General features: G+C 41.3%; 3 protein-coding genes across 5 annotated transcripts; 2 read left to right on the plus strand and 1 right to left on the minus strand.

The window, feature by feature from the left end:
• Positions 1-38: 38 nt before the first annotated feature.
• On the minus strand, positions 39-1,683 carry ndufc2 (NADH:ubiquinone oxidoreductase subunit C2). Its single transcript, XM_061826893.1, has 3 exons — positions 1,425-1,683; positions 814-957; positions 39-146 (listed from the first exon to the last, which is right to left on the minus strand). Exons 1-3 carry the CDS (start codon positions 1,561-1,563, stop codon positions 97-99), a joined length of 333 nt encoding a protein of 110 aa, XP_061682877.1. The 5' UTR covers positions 1,564-1,683; the 3' UTR covers positions 39-96.
• A 636-nt stretch (positions 1,684-2,319) lies between these two features.
• Positions 2,320-7,799, plus strand: rab30 (RAB30, member RAS oncogene family). Of its 2 annotated transcripts, none has more exons than XM_061826892.1 (4): positions 2,320-2,525; positions 4,973-5,065; positions 5,732-5,999; positions 7,188-7,799. In XM_061826892.1, exons 2-4 carry the CDS (start codon positions 4,979-4,981, stop codon positions 7,436-7,438), a joined length of 606 nt encoding a protein of 201 aa, XP_061682876.1. In that variant the 5' UTR covers positions 2,320-2,525; positions 4,973-4,978; the 3' UTR covers positions 7,439-7,799. The 2 variants fall into 2 exon arrangements, with proteins under 2 accessions (XP_061682876.1, XP_061682875.1); XM_061826891.1 differs by lacking the exon at positions 2,320-2,525 and adding an exon at positions 2,607-2,769.
• Positions 7,800-10,361: 2,562 nt separating this feature from the next.
• Positions 10,362-25,401, plus strand: prcp (prolylcarboxypeptidase (angiotensinase C)). Of its 2 annotated transcripts, XM_061826890.1 has the most exons (10): positions 10,362-10,512; positions 10,603-10,847; positions 16,080-16,220; positions 16,338-16,439; positions 17,350-17,531; positions 17,618-17,775; positions 18,249-18,421; positions 23,495-23,662; positions 23,932-24,119; positions 24,970-25,401. In XM_061826890.1, the coding sequence occupies exons 2-10, from the start codon at positions 10,668-10,670 to the stop codon at positions 25,193-25,195; spliced, it is 1,518 nt and encodes a 505-aa protein (XP_061682874.1). In that variant the 5' UTR covers positions 10,362-10,512; positions 10,603-10,667; the 3' UTR covers positions 25,196-25,401. The 2 variants fall into 2 exon arrangements, with proteins under 2 accessions (XP_061682874.1, XP_061682873.1); XM_061826889.1 differs by having other exon boundaries at positions 10,392-10,847.
• Positions 25,402-26,460: the final 1,059 nt, after the last annotated feature.

The following is a 26,460-nucleotide window of genomic DNA, read 5'->3' on the forward strand; positions in this document are numbered from 1 at the left end:
GATAAGATGATAAAACAGACTACAGTTTAGGATTATGTTGGATTTATTTTGAGTCAATTATATACAGGGGAATACTGGACAATGTATTATGACGGCTCAGCGCACAGGAATGAAAGGCTCCACAATCTCAGCAAAGGTCTTCTTTTCTAGTGGGGGAAAAATAATAATACGGTCATTACTTGCATGCCACCTAATACAAAACACAGTTTAAAAAAAAAAAAAAAATAGGTGCTCATAAATGAATCATTTAATCTAATTAAAAGACTAAATAGACAAATAATACATTCACATTAAGTGTAACTAGTTTTGTCCTTTTATATCATTATTATTTTTAACTGAGTATATAAAGAACCCTTTAAAAATAAACCCACAAGGAAACATGATGTATAGTACAGCAGTCCAAATAATGGCTCCCACACTTTTAAGTCTAATGGAAGCCCATCTTGTCTTACTTTATCCATCCATTTTCTTTGCCACTTATCCTCACAATGGTCGCGGGGAGTTCTGGAGCCTATCCCAGCTGTCAACAGGCAGGAGGCGATGTACACCTTGAACTGGTTGCCAGCCAATCGCAGGGGACATTGGGACAAAGTCACACAATCATACCCAGGGGCAATTTAGAGTGTCCAATCAACGTTGCATGTTTTTTGGAATGTGGCAGGAAACATGCAAACTCCACACAGCCAGGTCTGGGATTGAACCCGGGACCTCAGAACTGTGAGGCCAATGCTTAACCAGTTGAAACACAATTCCACCTGTCTTACTTTAGTGTTCTTTTATTTGTGTTTTTTTCAAACGGCAAAATTAACTCACCCTTCGGTGCGAAGTCTTCCGGGTGCTGTTTCATGTACTCGTTCATGTCTCGGTCCAGTTTGGCGTTCACGTAATTCTCATATTTAGTCAGGTGGTAGCCGATGAACCAGCCGATCGTCGCCATCAGGACCTGTCGATGAGCTCCTGACAAAACACAGTTGACATTAAAATGCATTTTATTCCGCTGTAAACAAGAAAATGTTTTACACACATTTAAAATGTTGATGAAAATAAGTGAATATGAAATAAATATCCAACTACCTCATATATTCAAAAAGTTGAAAAGTTTTGATTGTAGTAAATCATTTGAATGGAAACGATGTTTTGAAATAGTTTGTGTTTATGTGATACATTTAAACTTGTAAATCACGTTTTGGCAGGTAATTCGGGAGTAAGCTACTTGATTTCATAAAACGTAACATAAGGTCATTTGCGTCGTAAAATGACAGGATACATTTATTTGATGGGGAGTTTTGTTAAAATCGTTCTTATCTTCCCAGAGAACGATGTAAATAAAACGTACTTCCATACATGAACGTCTCCATTGATTCAAGCGCGTGCATGTCAAATGTCAACAGACACAAACCAGATAGGATGCTAATGTTGCTAACCTGATTTGAGCGGCGGCCGGTGGTTGATGGCGTTCTGGAGCATGGCGGTGCACCAGCCCACACCGGCGAGCCACAAGGAGTTTCGGTTTACGATGCCGGGCGGAGGGAGCCCCTTGGCCTCGTCCGGAATGAAGCCCATGGCCCACGAGTCCCCAAAACGCGTACTCCTGATATGTCCTGACCTCCGAGATTAGCGAACGTCGTCCATTCAGCTTCCGCTTTCTGGAGGAAGTTGACGCGGCGATGCCAGGAAGTCCGGCTGAAAACAAGGCGGGTAAAGACAACAGTTCATACTTTCACCGAGGCGCCTTTTGTTTATTTTTATTTTTTTAATCAATTAATCCTGCAACATTTTTTGTTGTTTTATTAAGGCAATTAAATAAATCCCGCGGCCCTTTTTTTAAATCTATCCATCTGCCTATTTTCTTAGCCACTTATCCTCACAAGGGTCGCGGCAGTGCTGCAGCCTATCCCAGCAGTACACTCTAAACTCGTTGCCAGCCAATAGCAGGTATTTGTTTTTAAAGAAACAAAAGAATTTAATTCTATATTTTTAAAGAATATCATTTTAAATTGAAGAGTTTTAATGTTTATTTTGCTTACAATAATTCACTCATATTTATTCTAAAAATCAGTATACATTTTTTAAGAAAACGGGATTTTCAAACAATTGAAGTTCTTAAAAAACAATGTTTTTATTCTCATTGATCAATAAAATTTAATTTGGATTAAAATGTTGGTTTCTCATTATTTTTAGAATTTCTCTGACTGTTTTCATATGACAAAATGATAAATAATAGTATTTTGTAATACCGTGTAATAATTTAATAATGAGTAATTCTGTTCCTGTTAATAAGCGATTTTCTTTTTTTTTTTTTAATCTATGAAGAAGCAGATGAGCGCAGTGCTCCGTTAGACGAAGACGTCATTGAAGTGCAGTCTTCCTCCTCCTCCTCCTCCTCCTCCATCCAAAGAAGGAGGATACACACAAACACACATCGGAGTTGTGCTCCTTACTCCCCGGCCAGCCGCTTGATGAGGTGACCGATGCATTGCGAGTAGCCGTCAAAAGCGGGGACGTCCCCTGTTCGTTCTACTGAGGTAGGTCACGGGTTTGTTTTATTTATTTTTTTTCTCGTTTTGTTTGTTTTGTTTCTTCCCTCCACCGGGTTTCATTTCTACAAAGGAAAAGAGCCAAAATGGCTTGGAAGGAGCCAAGATGGCTTCACATGATGGCTAGCTGCTTGTTAGCCATCCTCGCTGTCGCCTTGGCGAGACGTCAGTAAAGATGCTAAGCGTCCGAATTCGGTGTGGCAAAGGGCAAAATAGCGACTCCAACGACCGGGTAACTATGACGCGTAAAAAGTACGGCTGTGTGGTTTATTTTATCAGCGTACCGTCCCACAACAGTTTCTGTTCATTATGGTTTCACCATCAGGATACAACGTTAGCTACACCTGATGCCCAATACAATGTGTACAAAGTACTTTTTGCACCCCAATTAGTGAATCGCCTTCAATCACTCCAACGCGCAAAGATGGCACCAGAGCAATATTTTCTTTTCTTTTTTGTGCTGTGGCATGAATACTAAAAAAGCTAATCGGTGATACAGGAGATAATTTTGCTATGAAATATCTGCAAATTTGATCATGGCGAACCACGCATCTGTTGGTGTTCGCTGTGTGTTAAAGAAAATTGAGGAACCATCTTGTAGCGTGTTGCCAAAGAACTATGTTGAAGTAAGATGAAGAATTTCCTTTAGACAAAAGAAGTGCTCTGTCGCCATCTAGTGCCTTTGATAGGAAACTATAACCTTTTTTTTAGTGTGTGTTGGGGGTGACAACGATCACTGATTTTTTTGTAAGCTGGGAAATGCAACACACGAGTGTAATTGGTTAGGTGACCGTTTTTGTAGCTCGGAACACTCATCATAAATCATCTTTTCCATTGAAATAAATGGAAATCACTTTCATCTGTTACAGCCTCACCCTTGCCCCCCAAAAAATGAAAAAAAAAAATTGTTTTTGATTAAAATAGCAGTCTATAATAATTTGCTTTAAAAAGTCATAGTTTATTTTTTAACGTATAGAGTAATATCAGAATTAAATAGAATAGAAAGAATCCAAATGTTTTTGCCACATTGTGTTGTTCTTCTTGTCCTTCTGGTGTGCCCGGGCCACTCGGGGGCAGTGTAGAGCTCGTACACCTACGTCATAAATTCACGTGACTTTTGTTTACCTCGCCATATTGCCGGTCAAGCTCAGCATTGCTCAGTGCTCAGTCGGTTGGAGACGACACAGAAATATGTCTCGTAGCACGACGCCGAGAGTCTTGTCCGATACCATCAGACATTTAGAAGGTAAAAATAAACGATGCTACGTGGAAAAATTAGATAAACTCTGCATAGAGGACCCGTATTTAATGCCGAAATCGATGTTTTCGCCGATAAGAAATTCAGACTGTTAATTTGCTTCTGCTTGTCTAGGACAACTGGGCATACACATGGATCTGGTGAGTAAGTCGTCGAGTTTTACCCGGAAAAGTTTGAAAGCGTATAAAAGTCTGGACGCAAACGAATACTTGGTTGCTGAATCTGTTCTCGTCAGGAATAAATCCCACACAGTGACGGTTTTGACGGCTCGTGACCACGGAAGTGTGTTCGGCGACACGTCAACCTTTGCCGGAATCCATCAATCTTTTCTGCTAGTATTCAATACAAATACCAATATTTAAATAAATGACCCCTGGTTTCACACAAACGCGCATTCATTAACTATGATTGAAAAAAAAAAAAGAGGACGGAGTCGTCTCCACGGAACGTACACGGAAGCGATTGCGGCCACACTTAACCTCCATAAATTCCTTTTTTTTTTTAATACGCATTGTTCTCAAATGAGCCCACTTGGCATCATAAATACTTCTTGGTAATTTGAGATTGAGATGAATAATTCCTACCTGAAATGAAGCGATCGCTAAACAGGCATGTGTGTATTTTGGTTGGGCACCATCCATCATATTTAATTGTCAAAACCCATCGATATTTTCTGGTCTTTTCAGCTGGTATTCCATAGAATGATATCTTTGAATATCTGTCTCGTCTGTTGTGACAACCAACAGCACAACAGGTCTCCGGTATTGTAAATATTCTCCTCCGGTTCAACGTCCCCCACAATTTTGAGCAGCTCTGTTTGACCGGCAATACGGCGCCGTTAAAATGATGACGTCACGTGCACGAGCTCTGTACTACACGCATATAACTACACACTCAGTGGTCTTGTAAAATTATGATTTATTCTCAGATATTCTACATTTATCAGTAACATTTTGTTTAGGTTATGTATTTTCCTGATCGTATTACGATGTGATTGCAGAGAAATTCAGCTTTCGTCATGTAAAATCACAATTTTGTATGATTTATTTTGTTAGAATTACCATTTTTGCCCAGAAATTTGACCGCGTTCATTTCATTTTCCTGATTTCACGTTTTTGTAAACATCCCAACATGATTCTGCTACGATAATTGTACGGTATTTTGTTTGTTCCTTTAGGTGAGCATGGAGGATTATGACTACCTGTTCAAAATCGTTCTTATCGGGAACGCCGGAGTCGGGAAGACATGCCTCGTACGCCGCTTCACTCAGGTTGGTGTTGAGTTTGATAAAGAAATTGTCATTCATCCCGCCATTATTCATTGTGTAAATGTTGGAGTGTATTTTTAAATTTTCATGTTATTTTTTTCTTTTTTAGTTTAAATTCTAATATATTACCATAATTTTCAGCCTATAAGCCGCGACTTTTTTCACACGGTTTCAACCCTGCGATTTATGCGGTGATGTGGCTAATTTGTGCATTTTTTTCCTAACGGCCGCAAGGGGTCACTCGAGCGGAAAATGTAAGAATGAGACTGGTGGAATATATGTGCCGAGGAAGTGACTTTTACCGGTCGGGCCCGGTTTGCGCTGCGGTAGCGTGTTACTGCCGTGTCTCAGTGATTTTTACCGGTATGATTTATTTAACCAGCCCTGTGGCGCGGCGCTAGTGTTAAACTCTATGTACCGCCTTTCTTTGTGAATATCTGGCGTTTCATTGTGGGCACGTCCGGCTTTTACACAGCTGCGGCGTATTTATGTACCAAATGGTATTTCCTTTACAAATGTACTGGGTGAGGCTTATAACCAGGTGCGCTCTCTAGGCCGGGAATTACGGTACATGTAAAAGTAAAATACAACTGAACTGTACTTAAGCAGTAATTCCTACGCATACCACAATGAAAAGGACTTGTTGAAACTTTTCCGGGCTTCTTTCAGGGCCTTTTCCCGCCTGGCCAGGGGGCTACGATCGGGGTGGATTTCATGATTAAGACGGTGGAGATCAAGGGGCAGAAAGTGAAGCTGCAGATATGGGACACCGCGGGCCAGGAGAGGTTCCGCTCCATCACTCAGAGTTATTACCGCAGTGCCAACGCCCTCATTCTTACCTACGACATCACCTGCGAGGACTCCTTCCGGTGCCTTCCCGAGTGGCTGCGGGAGATCGAGCAGTACGCCAACAACCAGGTGGTGACCGTATTAGTCGGTGAGTGGCCTTTGGCATTCGGAGCGGTCGCTGTTCATTCGTGAATTCACTAAAGTTTTGATTCTTGAATCCAAACGTATCAATTTTGGTCTCTTGGAATTACTTGGAGTTTGGGATTGGTACTGAGCATATTTTAGGGGGATTTTTTTTTTTTCTCCAGACATAATTTTTAAAGTCCTAACGATGGATCAAGTGGCATTTTTTTTTTATTCGATAGCGTTTTCATTATCCTGTTCTATTAATGAGTGTCTTTTTTTGGTGGGGAGGAGGGTGACGTCACAACAGATTACCGTCATTTACAGACCACAAGCCTCGACTTTTTTCACGGTTTACGCGGTGATGCGGGTAATTTGTGCATTTTTTTTTTCCAACGGCCATAAGGGGCCACTCCAGCTGAAAAGGTAAGAATGAGACCAGTGGAATATATGTGCTGAGGAAGTGACTTTTACCGGCCCCGTTAGCGCTGCGCCAGCATTAGAGCTGTGCTAGCGTGTTACTGGCGTGTCTCAGTCAGATTTACTGGTAAGTTTTATTTTAACCGGCCTTGTTAGCGTTAGTGTAACACTAGCTTTAGTGTGGCGCTAGCACTAGCGCTAGCGTTAAACTCTTTCTGTGTACCATACTCTTTATTTACTTATTGATTTATTACCATATGTTCCGGCCTGCAAGCCGTGACTTTTTCCTCACGCTTTGAACCCCTCGGTTTATGGAGTGATGCGATTAATTTGCGCATTATTTTTAACGGCCGCAAGGGGGCAGTCATGCAGAAAAGGTGAGAATGAGACCGGTGGAATATATGTGCTGAGGAACTGACTTTTATCGGCCCTGTTAGCCCTGTGCTAGCGTGTTGCTGCTGTGTTACTGACATGTCTAGTGATATTACCAGTAAGTTTTGTTTTAACGCTAACGCTAGCATTAGCGTTACGCTCGCGTTAATCTCTCTGTGTACCATCTTTCTTCGTAAATATCTCGTGTTTCAATGTGGGCACTTGCGGGTTTTACACAGCTGCAGCCTATGTGTGTACCAAATGGTATTTCCTTTACAAATGTACTCGGTAAGGCTTGTAACCAGGTGCGCTCTGTATGCCAGAAATTCCGGTAATGTTCTTTCCATCCTTTTCAATGGCGAAAGATGATTCGCGATACCGACGTGGACGCAGAATAAATGCAACTCATCGATCACTTCAGGTAACAAGATCGACCTGGCCGAGAAGCGGGAGGTGGCCCGTCAGCGGGCCGAGGACTTCGCCGAGGCGCAGGGCATGCTGTACCTGGAGACCTCGGCCAAGGAGTCGGACAACGTGGAGAAGCTCTTCCTGGACCTGGCCTGCCAGCTCATCCGCGAGTCCAAACACAACAAGCTGGACAACAATGACGCTGCCCCGGTCCCTGGCGAGGGCAAGACCATCAGCTACCTGAGCTGCTGCAGCCTCGCCTAGACAGGGCTCCGCGACGAATCACGCCCCAGTCTCAGTATTCACCAGCAGTGTTATGCTCAACGCTCCGTTGGCCCGGTTGGATTCTGTTGCCGTTTACATCTGCGAATGTGTGTGTGTGTGTGTTTTATTCCTTAATATGTTGCACAATTGTCTTGCCCTCAACATTTATTCCATATCCTTAATAGCCAGTTCAGGGTCCCATGTACAAGAATGTTGACCTCACTAGTTGTGATAATTCAGCACACTAGTACAGTGATTTCCAACCTTTATAGAGCCAAGGCACACCAACAAAAGTAAATGTCACCAAAAATGGATAGATAATTACTGTATGTACTTCCTGCCATCTAATAGAAGAGGATTTTTTTTTTTTTTGGATAACTTCCCACGGCACACTAATGTACCCCGGCACACTGTTTGGGAATCACTGCACTAGTAAAACAATTGCCGTACTAGTAAATTTCATACTAGCAGTTCAATTACTAGTGAGGAAAAACTGCAATGGGTGATATCTGAGCACGACTAGTATAGTGGACTCCCGCATACTCGGTTTGACAAGAATTTTTTCCCCGATTCCTTTTCGATTTGTTTTTTCTTTTTTTTTTGCGAGAGAGAGGGAGGGAAGAGCGACGAAGAAAATGCCTAGTAGTTGTTTATCCCCACTTTTTCAATATTTTGTGGGATTAAAAAAAAAAAAGTGGGATGGGCAATTGTAATGGCTGTCAATTATCCACTGATTTTTATTTTTTTCAAAATATTTGCAGGGGATAGGGACCAGACCAGATTGCAACTAGTAGAAACTAGCAGTACTACCTACTACTCAAAATCTTTGATATTCACATAAGGTCCATGTACTAGTACGCTCCTTTTTCTCTCCCAGGACAATTCAGTACACTAGTAGAACGACTACGGTGTCTTGCTACCAGTGCGTGGTCACAGAATTTTACGAGTCAGGATAAAGAATATACTCTTAAGATGGCTAGCAAGGATTTTGAATAAATATGTACTCATACTAATACATTTTTTTGTCCTTACCCGTAAGACAACGCAATAGTTTAAATCGCAGCATATCACGCGTATGGAATGAATGATCCAGCGGCTTTCCCAAACGCCCTCACTCCTCGTCAAACTGTGAAATATTTTGCCTCCTACTTGCTGCTACAGTATGGTTTCAGTCATCGTAAATCAGCATTTGATTCCATTTTTTATTTTTATTTTTTTTAGCCATATTCTAGGTCTGGAAGGTTTAAACGGACTAATATTGTATTTCATTTACTGCCGAGGCATTTCTTTGCTGATTTGCCTCCGTAATCACGTACAGTACAGTAATTGTAACATGGCTGGCTTCCTGTCATGTAGATTATGTATAGTTGTCTTTGATTCATAAGCTTGCCAGCATGTTTGATGCCATAACTGCAAATTAGTGCTCATGTATTTATCAGAACTGTAACGTACTGTATTGCACACAAATGTCGTATAACTGCACTCCTAATTTTTTTTTTTATCATTTATTTTTGTTGTACAATCTTAGCACTTTGCCTTTATATTTTCAGTTTTTATTTGCAGTTATTTTTAATCCATTGAATGTGTGGTTAACGCGATAGGAAAACACTACGGGGAGGTTTTTGTGTATAAAACGTACTCAAAATTACTCTGTATAATAATAAATAATCTGACTAAATGTCTTCTTAGGGATGTCCAGTTCAAAATTCTGGTCCACCATGCAACATCTCGAGAAAGAAGAGAGAAAGCAGTGCACTGACTACACTTGGGGTGTCAAAGTCATTTGTGACTGAAACCATAAAAATATTTATTTGCCTCATCATATTTACATGTGAAATTTATGAACTAGTTTTTGAATCAGAACTCAAGGGTAAGGGTTTTTTCAACCATTGTTCATGTTGGTAACACAAAAACGCTTATATCTCAACAATATCATTGACGTGACAATTGGAAATTTTGGTACAGATTTTCACCAGAATCATGGAAGCTGACGCACGTGATTTGCCTTTGCGGGGCACATAAAATCACGCGGCGGGCCGAATCTGGCCCCCGGACCTTGACTTTGACACCTGTGGTCTACACTGTCGTGGGAATGAGGCACTGCTGATCTCAAATCGGGACTTTATAAGCCGGTTGGGAGAATCCTTTGAAGATCTCAATTCTACTGACACACTTTTCTATGAGGAAGAAGAGTCTGGAATCTCTGAGGTGGGTTCCCCCCTCTCTGGGTTTGAGGATTAAAAACTCCTCAGTGGCAAGGCCCCCGGGTGGATGAGATTCCATTCGATCGTGTACCTTGGGCAGTCCTTTGGTGGGTGGTGTGGGAGGATGGGGCCCCTGATACTGGCCGTTCGTTCCCTGTATGACCAGTATCAGAGTTGAGTCTACATTGCCGACAGTCATATTCATTTTCGGTGAGTGTTGGACTTTGCCAAAGCTGTCCTCTTGTCACCAGGGTGAACGCCGATGTACAGACGCCGAGCCGGGGGGCAATTGGAAGGGGGTCAAGCATAACCCTTTAGGGCTGTGTCCGACCAGGCCGGTGCTGGCCCAGGCAGCAGGTGCTTCCCTTTGAGCACCAACTCAGGCCCTGGCTCCTGAGGAGGACCCAATGATCTATGTCTGGGTAAAGTATAATCCCACCCCCACACCCCAAACCCGCGCCCCCTTCTTTCTTCAAACTTTGTCTGGTTGGCTTTGTCTGTTGCATGTAGCCCCAGACAACTGCACTACAAGGATCACTGAGACACACAAACCCCTCCACAGCAATAAGGTGATAGCTCAAAGAGGTGTTTACTGTATTACTTAAACAAGAGTTGAATAACTTTTACTTTACATAAGAGTCTCTACTACTGTCTAGCTGGAATACAGAGTTTTGAGTGCTTTTACCGCCTCTGCTTTTTGTATCTCGGTGCTGTGATGCGTATCAACGGAGCAACGTAAATAACTACAACTCCCATGAGCCTTTGCGTTTAGCAAGCTACGATGAGGACGGCGAGGCAAATGGATGATAAATGAGAACCAAATGCAGCTTTCTAAAACCCCCAAATTCCCACTGTTTATATGCTCAGCAGGTAGACACGTGATAGTTATTGTTGCTTGAAGAACAAAAACTTTGATGTCTGCTGACAGGGAGTTTCACTTCCTCTTTCCTCCGCTTTAAGAAGATCATCCGGTGTTCTTCCCCAAAATGTGCTGACGACGGGAGTCTTGGGCACACGGCAAAAAGATGACGTCTGGAGCCGGGAAGAGACTTTTGGATCTAGCTGCAGTCGCCTGCATGTTTTTACTGAGTTTTGGTTCCTTAAACGCCTTCAAAACTCGACAACTGTTCACCAGACGTGGAGGCTCGTCGTTTCCCTCCTCTGAGATCCCCGTCAGCTATGAAACTTTATATTTTGACCAGAAGGTGAGTCGAACCTTTCTTTAACTCTTTATAATGCACCCAAAATTCTCATTTGCACTGCGAGTGGGGAAAAAAGGTGTTTTATAGTTTTTGTTCCAAAAGTTAACCTTGAAACATATCACAACACTCAAGTATGACTCTTGGCAATGAGTGGCAAAGGTGACGTCAATCAACTGCGACGTGATTTATCTTTTTCGAGACTGAGATTTTTTTTTTTTATTTCAAGTAAATGTCCAATATTCTGGAAACGCTAAAAGTTTGAGTTGAAATAATAATTGTTGCATACGCCTGCAGAATGAGTAATCAGTTTCGTTTAGTTTGAAATCCGATATGAAATGGCTGCGTTATTATAGAATATGAACATTAAAAAATAAATAAATAAGCGTTGCAGCTGTCAAACTTTTTACTTTGATCAGAAGGTAAGTTGAAGTTTACTGTCTTTTAATATGCACTTCATTTTACTTTATGAGGCTAACCATTAAAAATCTACAATTCCTTAAACTGGTTTAGTGTGATTACTAACAGGTGTGGTTGGCGATACACTCACCGGATTATTTTTGTCAGTCCTATTTTTCGTTTAAAAAAAAAAGACCTAATTTTAGTCTTTAAAATCCGTTGTGAAATGTTTTAATTTATTATTTTTTGCCGGATATCTGTTATTCCCGTTTATATCCCAGAATCTATACATTTTTAATCTGTTCAATAGAGAAAAAAATAAATTAAAATGTATTTCTGTGTCGTATCCAGTCCATGTGACTTGCTCAACCCTCACTAGTGACAGTTTGTGGTTAAGTGGATAGTTCCTGTTTGATGACATCAATGATTGTAGGAATCGGGCAAAAAAGTCTCCCTGGGGTAAGACAATGTTTATCCAAAAGAGCATAGTCCATGTTTAGTGAAAATATTGACACATGACTTACAAACGTGCAACGGAGAAGCATTATAATTCTTTGCACGACTACTGTGTACATTGCTTACTGGACAGCAACGTCACTCAGCACTTGGCCTTATTATTTGGTCTTACTATTACTTTCTTGATGCACTTAATATTGTTGACGTGGCACACGTGTTGTCCGGCCCCAACAAAGCGTTTCCCCTCACGACTTCCTGTAGTAAAGAACAACACAATGAGCGTGTGGTCGTTCCCCCTGGCTCGTTGCCCTGAAGTTTCCCGAGGGGTGAAGTCAACTTGAGCTAAGAGCTTTTCAACATGCTTACCATGGCTCGAACTGCACCCGCCCCTTTTTTGTAGTCAAGTTCCAGAAAAAAATTGAGCTCAGAATGGAGGCGATGGTGTGTTGGTCTTGTGACTCAAATTTGTCAAGAAGCAGCAATTTGGCAGGTGTTAAATAAAACTTTAAAAGTGCAAATTGTATATTTAACCAAACCACATAATTTTGTCTTGTGAAAATCTGCCAGCCTGATGTTAGTACACCAGGGGTTTCAAACTCATTTTTGCCAGGGGCCCCATTGTAGTTATAATTTCCCCCAGAGGGCTGTTATGGTAAAACCAGAGAAATCCTGAATCGCCTCATCATATTTACACATGAAATTTATGAACTAGTTTTGGAATCCGAAATCAAGCGTAATGGGTTTTTCAACCATTGTTCATGTTTGGTAACACAAAAATGCTGACAATATTTTAACATTATCATTTATGATATATGACAATTTAAAATGTTGGGACATATTTTTTACAAGAATCATGGATTTTGACACTGATTTGCCTTTGCGGGACACATAAAGTCATGTGGTGGGTCAGGTCTAACCCCCGGGCCTTGAGTTTGACACCTGTGTAGTACACAGTACAAAACATTATAGCCAATGAAACTGGCATTGACATTGCAGGAATTATAAACATACAATGGACAACATTCGCACTCACAATCACACCTAGGGGCAATTTAGAGTCTCTGATGAATGCATGTTTTTGGGATGTGGGAAGAAACCGGAGTGCCCGGAGAAAACCCACGCAGGTACGGGAAGAACATGCACACTCAGCACAGGCGGGGCTGGGATTTGAAGCTCCGTGCTCACACCTCTGAGGCCAATGCCCTACAGCTGCTCCAACGTTTTGAATAATAATAAAAAGGTCTATCTGATGCATTTTCCATTTCCTCACACCACATCCATCGCGCCGCCTTCGTCTTCCTACACTGTCCGTGACAGTGAGTCACATGGTACTCGCCCTCATATTAGCAGGAAATCCCCTTTTACAGCCTGTTGCTCAGCAAATAGATGGATGTCATCCAAGCAGTAATTTTCACAATGTCCACATAGTGGCACTACTTCTCGTGTAACCGGGTCTGCATGCTAAGAGGAGCCATTCACAGGCTCATCAGTTTACCCCTAAATTTGCCAGTTTTCCCACAGGTAAATTATTATTTTTAAACATCACAGTTGCAAACAACCAAAACGTACTTGCTCGTGCCTGAGGGAAAGGTTAAAAATATATAAAAAAGCCCCGACACCATTTTCACCATTTGACATGCATTTTAAAAAAAAAAACAGGAAGTAAGCCATGTTGGTTTGAAGTTAGTGTAGTTTCAAAGCTTGCATACTCTGACAAAACCCTTCTTGGGAATTTGCCTAAATGAGCTCCACTCAAAACCGAGTATCTTCTCCAGATAACGGATGCTAAATGCAGAAGTATTTGTGTGTACCCTGGTGAAAATACTTGAATTTCTAGGAGTCCCCTGGCAGGACGTTGGAGCAGGTGTAGAGCGCTGGCCTCACAGTTCTGAGGACCGGGGTTCAAATACTGGCCGCACCTGTCTGTCTGTCTCCATGGGCTCTACGATTGGCTGGCGACCAGTTTAGGGTGTACCCCGCCTCCTGCTCGATGACTGCTGGGATTGGCTCGAGCAGTCTTGCGACCCTCGTGAGGGTAAGCTCCTCAGAAAATGGATGGATAGGACCTCTGCAGAAATCACCCTGTGGCACTCCCTGGAAAGATCTAAAAAAGAAAAATAAAGCTTGCCACACTTGTTTGATTGATCGAAACAAAATTGCCTGGACATGCCCGTCAGAACCGCACACAGGAAGGCCTGTTTGGATTTCCCATAGCCTTGTTAGACAAGTTCCTGCTATGGAAGTGGCCCCAAAAGATCCAGTCAGAAGCAAGTATACAGTGTTGTTTTAGGGCTCCCTATTGCCATCTCTTTGCCAAGGGATTGTAAAAATGAGCTGAGGTCTCCATCCATCCATTTTTCTGAGCTGCTTATCCTCAAAAGGGTTGCATGAGAGGCGGAGCCGATCCTTGCTAATGTCGGAGTGGAGGCGGGGCAGACCCTGAACCTGCCAATCGCGGGGTCTCCTCTCAACAAAAGTAGTTTGCCACCATCTTGGGGGATTTATATGAAATCGTAAAACATTTTGTGAGTAGTCAATGAAAGCTTTTAGCCTGGGGATTTCCTGTAAAGTGAATGATTCAAACAGGAACAAAACACATCTGCATCTTACTTCTATGCTTCCAAATAAATTCTGGTGGCTCAATACAAAAGAAAAATAATGGCAAATATGAAACTGACCTTTTGAAAGGACAATATTCCAAGTAAAAGACATCATTAGATAAATCAAAACAATGAATGGGTAGGAGAGGAGGTGACCTCTTAAAGGACACAACCAGATTTATATGCTTTGTTCACACAATTATTCTGCACATGATCCCATCGGTGCATGTCGCTCTGCCAGTTTTTTTTGTTTTTGTTTTTGGCAACACTCAATGGTACGCCCACATGCTGAAAGGATGCTTTGAATCTTTCTGCTGCCATTGCCTTGTAAAGTTACTGCCTCCTTTTGTTCACATAGGGACTAAGGATGGGAAAAATTAAAAGATTTATAATTGAGGTGTCCAGGGTGTCATAAATGGGGGATGGAATGAATCACTTGAACCCGAGCTGACTTTGTAAATCCGTATAATTCCGCATGGGCCTTGTTGTTCTGAGCACCGACGTTCAATCCCGCCTGTGTAGAGTTTGCATGTTCTCACCATGCCTGCGTGGGTTTTGTCTGGGCACTCCGTTTTCCTCCCACATCCCTAAAATTGTACATGAATTGGACAAAAAAATTGCCCCTACGTGTGATTGTGAGTCCAACTTGTCTGTCTCTATGTGCCCTGTGATTGGCTGGCAGCCAGTTCAGGGTGTACCCCGCCTACTGCCCGCTGACAGCTGGGATAGGATCCAGCCCTCCCATGACCCTCGTGAGGATAAGCGGCTCAGAAAATGGATAGATATTTCAGTCAGTGTGATTTAACGGGCGCGTATGTACCCGCGTGCAATCGCACTCACAAATCTGCACAGTTGAGCACGAAAAGTCACGCGCGTAAAATTTTGTTACAAGTAGAAATACATAGATATTGAAAGACGTTGCTTATTTTGCAGTCTTGACCAAAGTTTCCTCAAAACTGCACAATTACGCACTTGTTGTACACTCTGAGTGCACAAGAAAACCGATCCAGCGCAGTGAAACACAGCCTGACAACACGGAAGCACACCAACGAGCTGCTTCTCAGCCTACTTCTACTTCCTAGTTTATCTGACACCGCCCCCCTCCGCTCTTAAAGGGGTACACTCATAATTACAAACAGAACACACACGTGCACCTTTATATATGTGGGCATGACTGGTGGACCACACCCATAACTTAAAATTTGCAGGCATGACTGACCACACCCGTACATTTTTCAAATGTGAGTGACATGGATATTTGCGCATTACAGTTGGTCGTCGCTTCTAGTGTCAAATTTGGAATGTTGACATCACACACTTTTTTTTTTTTTTTTTTTTTTTTCACCTTCTCACAAAGCCCAAGTTGTATTTTGAAAATTTCATTGAACAACAACAAATATAGCCAAGTTGCTTTGATTCAACCTTTGCTGATTACTGTAACCTAAATGACTAAGAATCTACACTAAAAAAATAATTTCTAGGAACCACTTTATTTTTGTAAAAAATATGGTTATAAGTCTCTAATTTTGCTGTCTGCAATTAAAAGCTCTGATAATTGTGACACTTGTAGTCCTGAGCAAAGTTCATTTATTTATTCCCCCCCCCTCCATTCAGATCTTTTTGGGCATCTGTTGTTACTCACCGAAGATCTTGCCTATTCACTGCTTTTATGCTCAGGCTGAAGCAATGTCTCATATCAAAAGATTTTTCTGTTTTGTGTTGGAACTTAGTCATACGTTGAAATAAAAGACAACTGACTTCTTTATTTTTTTTTCCACACCAGATAGATCATTTTGGTTTCGTGGAGGATGGCACTTTCAAACAGCGCTACCTTGTGGCCGACAAGCAGTGGCGCTCGCCGGGTGGTCCCATTTTGTTCTACACGGGCAACGAAGGCGACATCACCTGGTTCTGCAACAACACTGTCAGTTAAGCTGCGTCTCACTCTTACGTGTACAATATTTAAATGCAGTGGAACCTTGACTTCTGTCAAAGTACCACTGTAAGGATACAAAGTCTAACTGGTCTGGTTGTGGTCCAGGGCTTCATGTGGGACGTGGCCGGAGAGCTGGGTGCCATGTTGGTCTTCGCAGAACATCGCTACTATGGAGAATCGATGCCATTTGGAACGGACTCTTTTAGCGTAAGTGAATATGCTCATTAAAAAAAAAAAAAACACTAAATTGTGCTCAGTCACGAGTTGGACCCCTCGAGATTTTGGTTGTCAATTCTTCATCTTGGCAAGACATTCTGGACTCTCCAGTTTGTGGTTGGGGTCCTCTTCTGTTCTCAATGAACAAAGCAAGGTCCATAGAGACGGTGATCAGATTGCCTATAGTCTAAAGCAGCTACCGACGACGGGGTGGGGGGTGGGGGGTGGTGGTGGTGGTGATGATGATGATGATGATGATGATGATGATGTTCCCAAACCGTTTTAAGGTTAATGTTATGTTGCTTCCTATATTTAAAATACAGAATTAGCTTTTTTTTCCACTGTATTGTCTGTGCTTTCATCCTGGATCAGGCTGTGCCAAGGTGGAACTTTAAAATTACCCACCATTTCATCCACTTTCTACTTTGGCTTCAGACCAGACCTTTTCCACTCAGAACGGAGAGAATCTCATCCAGTTTAAGCACTTTTTCTCCGATTATTCACATATTCCGACAGTCATTGCATCTTAAAACAACAGCATTTCTTTTTTCGCTTTCTCCATTAATATCGAAAGTAAACATAAGCAGCATGTCAGGCTCATCTTTGCTCTACGTTGCCCAGACTCTGTTGTGAACTAAAGCAGCGGTGGTGGGCTGCGTAAGTACTGTAACATTTGTAATTACGAGTGTACGTCTTTAATAAGAACTGGGACACACACACACACACACACACACTCTACATGTAAGTATTCAAACTGAGCCCAATTAGCCATTCTGGCCGTTAGTCATACACTGTAGCAAAGTGACTCTAACCCATTTCGTCATTGTGTCGTCATAAAAAGGTGAAGGTTTTACTGTCTGTATATAATATTGTGTTGAAAAGCACACATATTTGTCTGCAGGACAGCAAACACCTGAACTACCTGACTGCAGAGCAGGCCCTGGCGGACTTTGCCGTACTGATCCAGAATGTGAAGCTCAGCAGAGCCGGAGCTCAGCAAAGCCCGGTCATCGCCATTGGGGGATCGTACGGCGGAATGCTGGCTGCCTGGTTCAGGATGAAATATCCCAGCATTGTCGTTGGGTAAGAGGGGCAGGTTGGGTTGACACCAACGTCTTCCAAATTGGTAATTGCAGCTCAAAAATTAAATCAATAAAAAATTTTCCCAGTGCACTGGCCGCCTCCGCACCAATTTGGCAGTTCACAGGGATGGTGCCATGCGGAGACTTCTACAAAGTAGTCACGCAGGACTTCGCCAAAAGCGGACCCAACTGCGACGCAAACATCAGAGCGTCATGGAAGGCCATCAGTAACCTCTCCAGCACTGGTGAGACATTTTGTACATAACACTTGCATACATTTTAAATTTGGAAAAAATTGAGTATTTGTTCATTTTAACCACAAGAGTTTTATATACTCATTTATGAATTTACAACAATAAATTAAACATTGGGGGGGAAAAAAAACTGGGTATAAAATAAATAATTTAAATAAAAAAAAAAAAAAATCAAGATTTTTACTTTAACTTTCATCGAATTGTAATTCATTAACCAATTCTGCAATAAATGCCAAATGCATGTCAGTGGTCAGTCGTTTTACTTATTTTCAATTTTATTTTTAATCAATTGAGTTTTTAGAATTGTGTTATCTAATAATGAATAGATATATTTGAAATAACCAATTTTGAGGGGGGGGGGGTAACATGAATCCACCAAATATTATAAGACTTTGTAATGTAAATGCTCATTAATTAATCACCACATGCGAGATTTCAGTCTTGTCCTCTCTTGTTTCATGCAGCCTCGGGTCTTCAGTGGCTGTCCGAGGAGTTCGGCTTGTGCGTGCCACTTAAGAGCGACAAGGACGTGTTTGGCTTCAAGGGTTGGCTCCAGGAGACATGGGTGAACCTGGCCATGGTGGACTACCCCTACAAAGCCGACTTCCTTCAGCCGCTGCCTCGCTGGCCCATCCAGGTAACGACAACAAACGACATGGCGTCAAACTTAAGCAGCTGATGACACTACCAGACTGTCTCGCGGTGTGCGGCTTCTGTAATTACGTTCAGTAAGCGGCAGACCAGCTGTAATGAGTTTTACCTTTTAACAAAACAGGCCTACTCAAACACTTGAATGGTGTTTGTTAAAATGGGTAATTAAAACAAAAACAGGACTTTTGTCCTCACTCTGCAAAGAGAAACGTGCAACATAGTATGTCATGAACTTTGCATTCCTTGCAGCTCTAGCTGAAGAAAATCATTTATCTACTCTTGGAAAATCACTTGCATATTAACACAGTGTGATTTTAGTGTTTTAACTGATGCATTTTGATGCAAATAATTTTTCTGTTTATCCAGTTATACAATTGTTACGAAAGAACACATTCACTCCTATTTACGCAGTGTCCTTGAACGCACATTCATGCAGTTCTTGTGTATCTGTGAAATAGGAGATGTTGCAGTCACATTTTCTAGTGGCACGTCCACATGGGTCCCTCTGCTTGGCATTCTTAATACTGACTCTTGGTTCACTGTATATTCCAGAACGCCAACATCGCAGGGGCTATTGGCCACGTGTGCATCGCGATGAAGATTCACAAACAAAATATTATGCACCCCTAAATGTTATGAACTGGTTGGGTTTTGTGTGTGTGTGTGTGTGTGTGTGTGTGTGTGTGTGTTAATGTGCATACAGTGTGACTGAATTGTTTTCCACTGTGTAATGTAGTGTTTTGCATGTGTAGTGCAGTGTTTTTATATATTGTCCAGTTGTATGCAATGTTCCCTTGAATTTTTGACGTGTCAGACCAAACACACTAAGGCCGTGCGCGCTCCCTTTGACCACTGTGAGCAACATCAGACGTATGCACTGTGGTCAGATCAATGTCATCCTATGAAGTAACATGACTCATTAAAAGCTTCAGACTACATTCCCATTAGAACACTTTTAAGAACAATTTTGTTTTTGCTAACGTAAACTGAAACTGTCTACAGACAAAAAAATACATTACAATACAAATACATACCAAGCCTACTATTAACTATAAAATTTTAAAATGTTGCTTCCAAATGTTTTTTTTTAATCCACAATATCCTCGTCTGTTTTTCTTGGCGTAAAACTGAATTATCGCTTGCAGAATATCTTTGGCAATGCATGTTGAAAGCTGAATGATACACCCAAACAGTTTTAGGGTTAATGTTATGTTGCCTCCTATATTTAAATACAGAATTAGCTTTTTGGGCAATGTATCGTCTGTGCTTTCATTCAGGCTGTGCCAAGGTGGAATTTTAACATTGTACACCATCTCATACTGCACTTTCTACTTTGGCTTCAGACCAGACCTTTTTTTTATTCACATACCCCGGTGTTTGTAATTATGAGTGTACCCCTTTTAAAATGGAGGGGTGGTGTTAGGTAAACTCGGAAGTAGAGTGTGTGGCCAAGCAGCAGCTCTTTGTGAGAGGCAGTCTGCTGCCATGTTTATAAAAAAAAAAAAAAAAAAAGACATCAGGCTGTAGTTCACTGCGCTGCATCTGTTTTCCTCTCCGCTGAGTGTGCAGAAATGCACAGTTGCGCAGCTTCGAGGGAACATTGGTTGTGTGTAATGGAATGCATTCTAGTGTTGTATTTAGTGGATCCATTTTCTGTACTGCTGATCCTTTTCAACGTCACCATTAGCTGGAGCCTATCCTAACTGACTTTGGGTGAAAGTCATACTGTGCAATATATATATAGTTGTTCATGTTTGTACTGTAGTATGGTGTGAGAAGCACACATGGTGTATGGTATTTTATTGCATGGATTTTATAATCAATTGTGAAGCCGGTCTTTCTTCTGTTTTCTCTACACAGTGCCGCTATTGTGAACAAAGTGTACAGGTTGCTGTGTGTGTCGACATGTTGTTACAACAAGTCCAAATGCCTGTCGTTGTTCAGTAGACTTGCTCTATGGCGGCCTGTAAACGCTTTCTCACATAAAACGTCTTGGCGCCTGATTTGCATGTGAAATTCTCAGGGATTTATGGCAGCCGTGGCGGAACAAGAGGAGGGGCCTCATGTTGGCTTTAGCCTCCCTCCCAAACTGTTTAGCATGCAAAAAAAAAAAAAAAAACTTTAGCTTCCATCATCACAGTTAGGACTCAGGGTATCCCCCACAAAACACTCGCACTGGTTTGTACATTACTCCTATTTTTTTCAGGTGCAAATAACCCTAAATACAGTTATGCCTTGAACTCTAATTATTGAATAAAATAAAAATGCCATCAATCTGTTTCAGCCCCTCCATAAAATGCTGACAAAATATTTTGTAAGACAAAAAAGCAGGACTCTACAGTGTTGTACTTGGTGGCTACTTTGCACATTATGATTTCATGCATGGATTCATTGTGTGTCTCCTTCGCATTTGTCACCAGGGGGCAATATAATGCATGCATATCTACGGAGTGCTCCTTGCAATATCTTAGATCATGTTGTGGATTCAGTGGATTGTGGATTTTTCTTCCTCTTCTCCTCCCTTCCATAGTCATATCTCGCTGTATCACAGGATTTTGAGGGAATGTTGTGAATTTGTGTGTTAGAAATAAACACTTCTTTGTGCCCTGCGATTGGCTGGGAACCCGTTCAGGGTGTACCCTCCCTCCTACCCGAAGTTAGCTGGGATAGGCTTCAGCATGCCCATGACCCTTGTTAGGATAAGTGGCTCAGATAATGGATAATACTGTGGATTACTATATGTTTTAAAAGGTATTCAAGAGGATAAAAACTGTTTAGAACATTGTAAAGGCTAGGATGTCAGCATTAAGCAACGCACACTTTCATCAAAGTTGTGTAGAGTTTTTAAAAACAGTGTAATCAACTCCCCCATTATTTTTTTTTTTTTTTTTTAACAGTAAACTTGAACTGGAAGTAGCCATCAACAGCTTTAAGAAAACCTCTTTTTTTAAGAATTATGACTATTAGCCAAACTGCTGCTTGTCGTGAATGATCTGGTGTGTATTATTCAAATTATTTACTCTCATTTCAAGAAAAAACAATTGTCCAAGCTAGGCCTGGAATCTATAAACTTGTTTTTTTGTTGTTGCTTTTATTACCTTTTTTGGGGGGGTGGGGCAGTTCAATAAAAAAAAAGTGAAAAAAAAATAACCATGCACCCCCCCCCCCCGTACCCCAAAAAAGTACTGGGCCCTCTTGTTTTTGTAACCCCATCAGTGTTGTTACTGAGGCTTTTGTGCAATGACTTGGTGGTGGTCGATGGATGAGGACGGCCGAGGACACATCCAAGTGAAGATTTACATCGTGGAAGAAGACAAAAAAAAAAAGCACAGCGGAAGGGGGGGGCAGCATCTTCTCTTTACTTTTCAGCCAGGATTAGCTTTATACATTCATCTCTGCCAACACCTCTAAGCCCTCAATGGGCCCTTCTCACACTGGCTCACATAATCACATTAGCTTTGTCATTTAAAAAAAAAAAATCTTAGCGCTTACACCACCCATAGGGGTCGCATACATTAGAGGAACCTCTCTATGACCGTTTAGCTTTCCTTCTGGAGACACGGAGCCATTGGGAAAGTAGAATATGCCTGCGGTTGGGGGAGGGCTCATGGGTGAGTGCTGCATGTGATGATGAGGCAAGGTGGAACATGGTGATGAGGTCAACTACGAGATGAGAGAGAGAGAGAGAAACAAAAAAACTGTTTTGGAACAAAAGGAAGTGGGAGGTATTTGTGTCGAGACGAAGCCCTGTCAAGAATAGTGAAAATTTTTATGCAAGTGGTGCCTTGATGTAAAACTGACTTCTTTTTTATTTATTTATTTATTATTTATGTTTTGGGGTGGTTCTATTTGTTAAGCAGAAACTTGAGATATGAGTGCTATATCCTGGCAGGTAACTGCTGACCTCACAACAAGTAACAGTTTGGCAGATATAAATACTGTATAGAGGCAAAAGGGTTCAAGCTGTTGATTGCCGTTTTCAGCTGAAGGTTACTGTCAAACTAAACCGTGACAAAACAAAGACAAGTACATGTTGTGCATTTAATGCAAGGACATACAGCCCCCACTACCTGAACGTTAACATGCTATTGACAGACTAACAATGAGCATGTGGTGTTACCCTTTCAGCAACAGATATGTGAACACAAATGTTGCTCGACCAAATCGAGATGGATAATTACCACTTATTCATAATCCTTTGTGACAAACTAATATTAGTGTCCTACTGCTGAGCTGTAAGGTGTCAAACTATCAGTGCCCGGTATAGGTACATATTTCTTGTACTGCCCCCAGGGAGTAGAGCAGTTACAAAACACTACAATGAGCGGTACAATTGCAGAAAGTATGTCATTGGTAATTTTTTTTATAAAGTTTAATATTACAGTAATGAACTAATAGGAGTGTGGGGGTGCATCTGTTCTCAATTTATTTCTTATATTGAAGGACTTTTTCTTTATAGGCATATAAATCAATATTACTGGGCAGTACAAAATTTTGTACATTGTGCCCAGTACGGTACAGGTTTTCATAAACTAATGTTTTTTTTTTTTTTTTTTTTTTTTTTTAAAAAAAAAGCTTGAAAACGTGTGAAAATTTATCCAATCTGATCCTGCTGGTGTGCTTGTTGGGTGGGTTGCTGTCATTTGCCATGAAGAATTTGTGCACTTTTGAATTCCCAAATCAGGTAAGATTAGATTCTATAGGTTGTTCAGCTTGACCAAAAAGAAAAAAACTCTTAACTGTAGAAAAATTATCATGTTTCAACCGACGTCACGACTCCTGAGGCATCTCTTCAAGAAAAGAATGTTGCCCACGTAGGGCTGCTCTGTCTTGGGTAGAACTGACAAGACTCATATCTCAAGACCCCATTGTAATTGCTTGTATTGATAGTTTAGACCTGGGGTGTCCGGGAAAAGTTTCATGAAAAAGCTTATTGTAGGAAGGGTTTTCCATACAACTCTTGGTTGAGGGGAATAAATTGAGACCGCTGCAAAATTACAGATTTCAGACTGCCACGTTTTTAAATTCTGTTTGTTGTTGTTGTTGTTCCTTTTTCCAGGAGGTGTGCAAATATCTGGCATTGGATTCGTATGCATCTGACCAGCAGCTCCTTCAAGGTGTGGCCCAGGGAGCCAAAATCTACTACAACTACACTGGAAGCGCCTCCTGCCTCAACATCTCTGAGACCGCCACCAGCAACCTCGGCATACTTGGCTGGGACTACCAGGTGAACAGAGTCCACTTTGTTGTCTTGCAGTGAGACTTTTTTTTTTTTTTTTTTTTTTTTTGTAAAATAAGTTATGTAGTGGTACATTCGCTCAAAAACTTAAAACTTTGTCAAACAAATATGAGCATTCATCTTAAGAATCTCATATTTTTCTTTTCTTTTTCTGTGGGGCAACATGGATTTCAGATATGAGGGCATTCAATAATGAGCAATGTGGATGCCAACGTCGGGTTAATCAGATTGTTAAACGAGGGGCTCCTCCTCCTTAGGCCTGCACCGAGATGGTGATGCCCATGTGCGCCAACGGAGTCCGTGACATGTTTGAGCCTGCCGAGTGGAACTTCCAGGCCTTCTCGGACGAGTGCTACGCCATGTTTGGAGTCCGACCGCGAGCTGATTGGGCGGGCGTGGTTTTTGGCGGGAAGGACATCGCCTCGCACAGCAATATCATCTTCAGGTAAGCTCGGAAAAGTTTTTTTTTTTAAGTGAATGTCTGTTCACGCATTCAGGACAATTTAGACAATGCCAGAACAGTATAAGGACAAGCGGCAGTAAGGTCAAGTCTGAAAACAAACACAATGCAGCTCCGCTTCTGACTTGCTAGCCGTATGTTTTTACAAAAACTAGTTTGGGTTTTTATGAGCATAATTAAGAGTTCAAACTCATTGCATTTTCTTAAATCGAAAAATGAAGCTGTTGATTATTCAGATTTTAAGTCACAAGCTGTGACGTAGTGTATTTAAAAAAAAAAAAAAAATGTTTTGTTTGCCAAATTTTCATCTTCATGACATTTGAATATGGCACCGTACAAGTGAAGTGGGGGAAAAAATGAGCAATTATAAAGGCACCAAGGAGCTGTAAATGCGCACATGGGTAAGGTGCGCCAGTTGTTGATTTTTACTTTCCATATCATTTTTTTGAACATGACTGTCAAATACAAAATTAGTCATTGCAAAGCGTATGCAATAAACATGGAAAAATGGCCTCGCACACTCACTAGGCCGAGCCCCTTTAATGGCACATCCCTGAATTGTGTCTATATGAGAGAAACTTTTCTGTGAATTAATTTGGGCTTGATAAAATGACTTAATTTACATACTTCAGTTTTTTGGGAAGACTGGAATGGATCAATGGCACCTCAATTCATATCAATGGGGAATATTTATTTGTAGAAATAATATTTGAGTTACAGTCTTGGTCACGGAATGACTCAAACTTGTAAGTCAAGGTACGAAACTGTGACTACAATTTGGCTCTGGGGGGAAAAAAAAAAAAAAAGTCTGAATCGTCTCCTCGTGGTGTCCCAGTAATGGAGGTTTGGACCCGTGGTCTTCCGGCGGGGTGACCCACAACGTGTCCGCCTCCCTGTTGTCCATCATGATTCCGGACGGCGCTCATCACCTGGATCTGCGCTACGCTAACGACCTGGACCCTCCTTCTGTGCGGGAGGCCCGCATGCTGGAGCTGAGCTATTTCCGGAAGTGGATCAGACAGGCCACTAAAGGTCTACAAGGGGCTCCCAAGTCTGGCTAAAACCCTTCAAAACTATGTTTTGTATTGTTTTTGAATCAAATGCATGTTTTTTTTACAAATCAAATAAAAGCTTTAATGAATTTAAAAAAATATGATTCAGAAAGCGCCTGTTTGTATTCAGGGTTATTAAGTCTCAGCTGAATTTAAGTGGGATTGTATCACTCTGGCCACTGTATTTTCATAGATTTTTCAGGTAGCTGTACTTGTGCTTTTCCGATGGGAATTTTTACTCCCAACATTTGAAAACAAGTATCTGTACTTTGTCAAAGTACTTTTTTTTTTTTTTTTTTTAAACCGTGTGAATAAAGAGAGGATGTAAAAATAAATACAGATGGAGGTGAAGTCAACCATGGTTGATATCTTGGGCAGAAAAAGAATCATTTGTGGTGGAAGAATTGTGTAACCACGAGCGTCTCGTGTTAAATTTAGTCTAATCTGACAAAAACTAATGCAAAGTTTGTCATCATTACACTAGCTAACATCTTTTTTTTTATAGCAATGTCACAAAGTTATGAAAAGGAACTGCCTTTTTTTTGTTGTTGTTAGCATACAAGTCGAGCATGTGGTGGCTCATTCTTAAAACGTTTATGTAACTTGGCTTATTCTTTCCCCAAATCATAAAATGGGGAAACTGTTTCCAGAAGTTTTTTGTTGTACAGCAGGGTTGTCCAAAGTATTTTTTTTTTTTAAACTTTTAATAAGTTTTGGATCAGTACTTCCATAGATACTTTTGAGTCTTCAATGTCTGTTTCTGTCAATTTAAGCACATTCAATGGCAATGGGGAAAAGGTTGAAACAATTTCTTTCCAAAAAAAAAAAGAAATCCCTTCACTCCTCTGGTTTACTGGAATATCTCTGCTTGATTTTCTTTACAATGCAACGTTTGTTTGCTCCCCTCTTGCTGACTCAAGTCCACACACGGGCAGTCAGGAGATGGGATAGTCCATCGCGTGGGATGGGGGCCGTACTTGAAACATTCACATTCCAGTATGCAGTTTGAATTTTAAGTGTGTGAATTAAGACTGAAGTAATACCGTGAAATCACGCAAAACGTTTTTAATCAGTTCTTATGAAATGTTTGGGGGTCTTTGAAAATCTCAGGGCTTGAGAAAATGTGGTTGTCTAAATCTAAGCCCGCCCCTGACTCAAAGCCGCACGTAGCAAACCCGATCTAGAACAGCTAGCGACATTAAGTCTAATAACTTTTTTTTTCTTAATATTGTAGGGTCAATCTGAATGTTTAAAATCAGGCTCTTGTCACAATT

The sequence above is a fragment of the Syngnathoides biaculeatus genome, chromosome 8 (assembly GCF_019802595.1).
Source record: "Syngnathoides biaculeatus isolate LvHL_M chromosome 8, ASM1980259v1, whole genome shotgun sequence".
In the NCBI taxonomy this organism is placed as follows: Eukaryota; Metazoa; Chordata; class Actinopteri; order Syngnathiformes; family Syngnathidae; genus Syngnathoides; species Syngnathoides biaculeatus.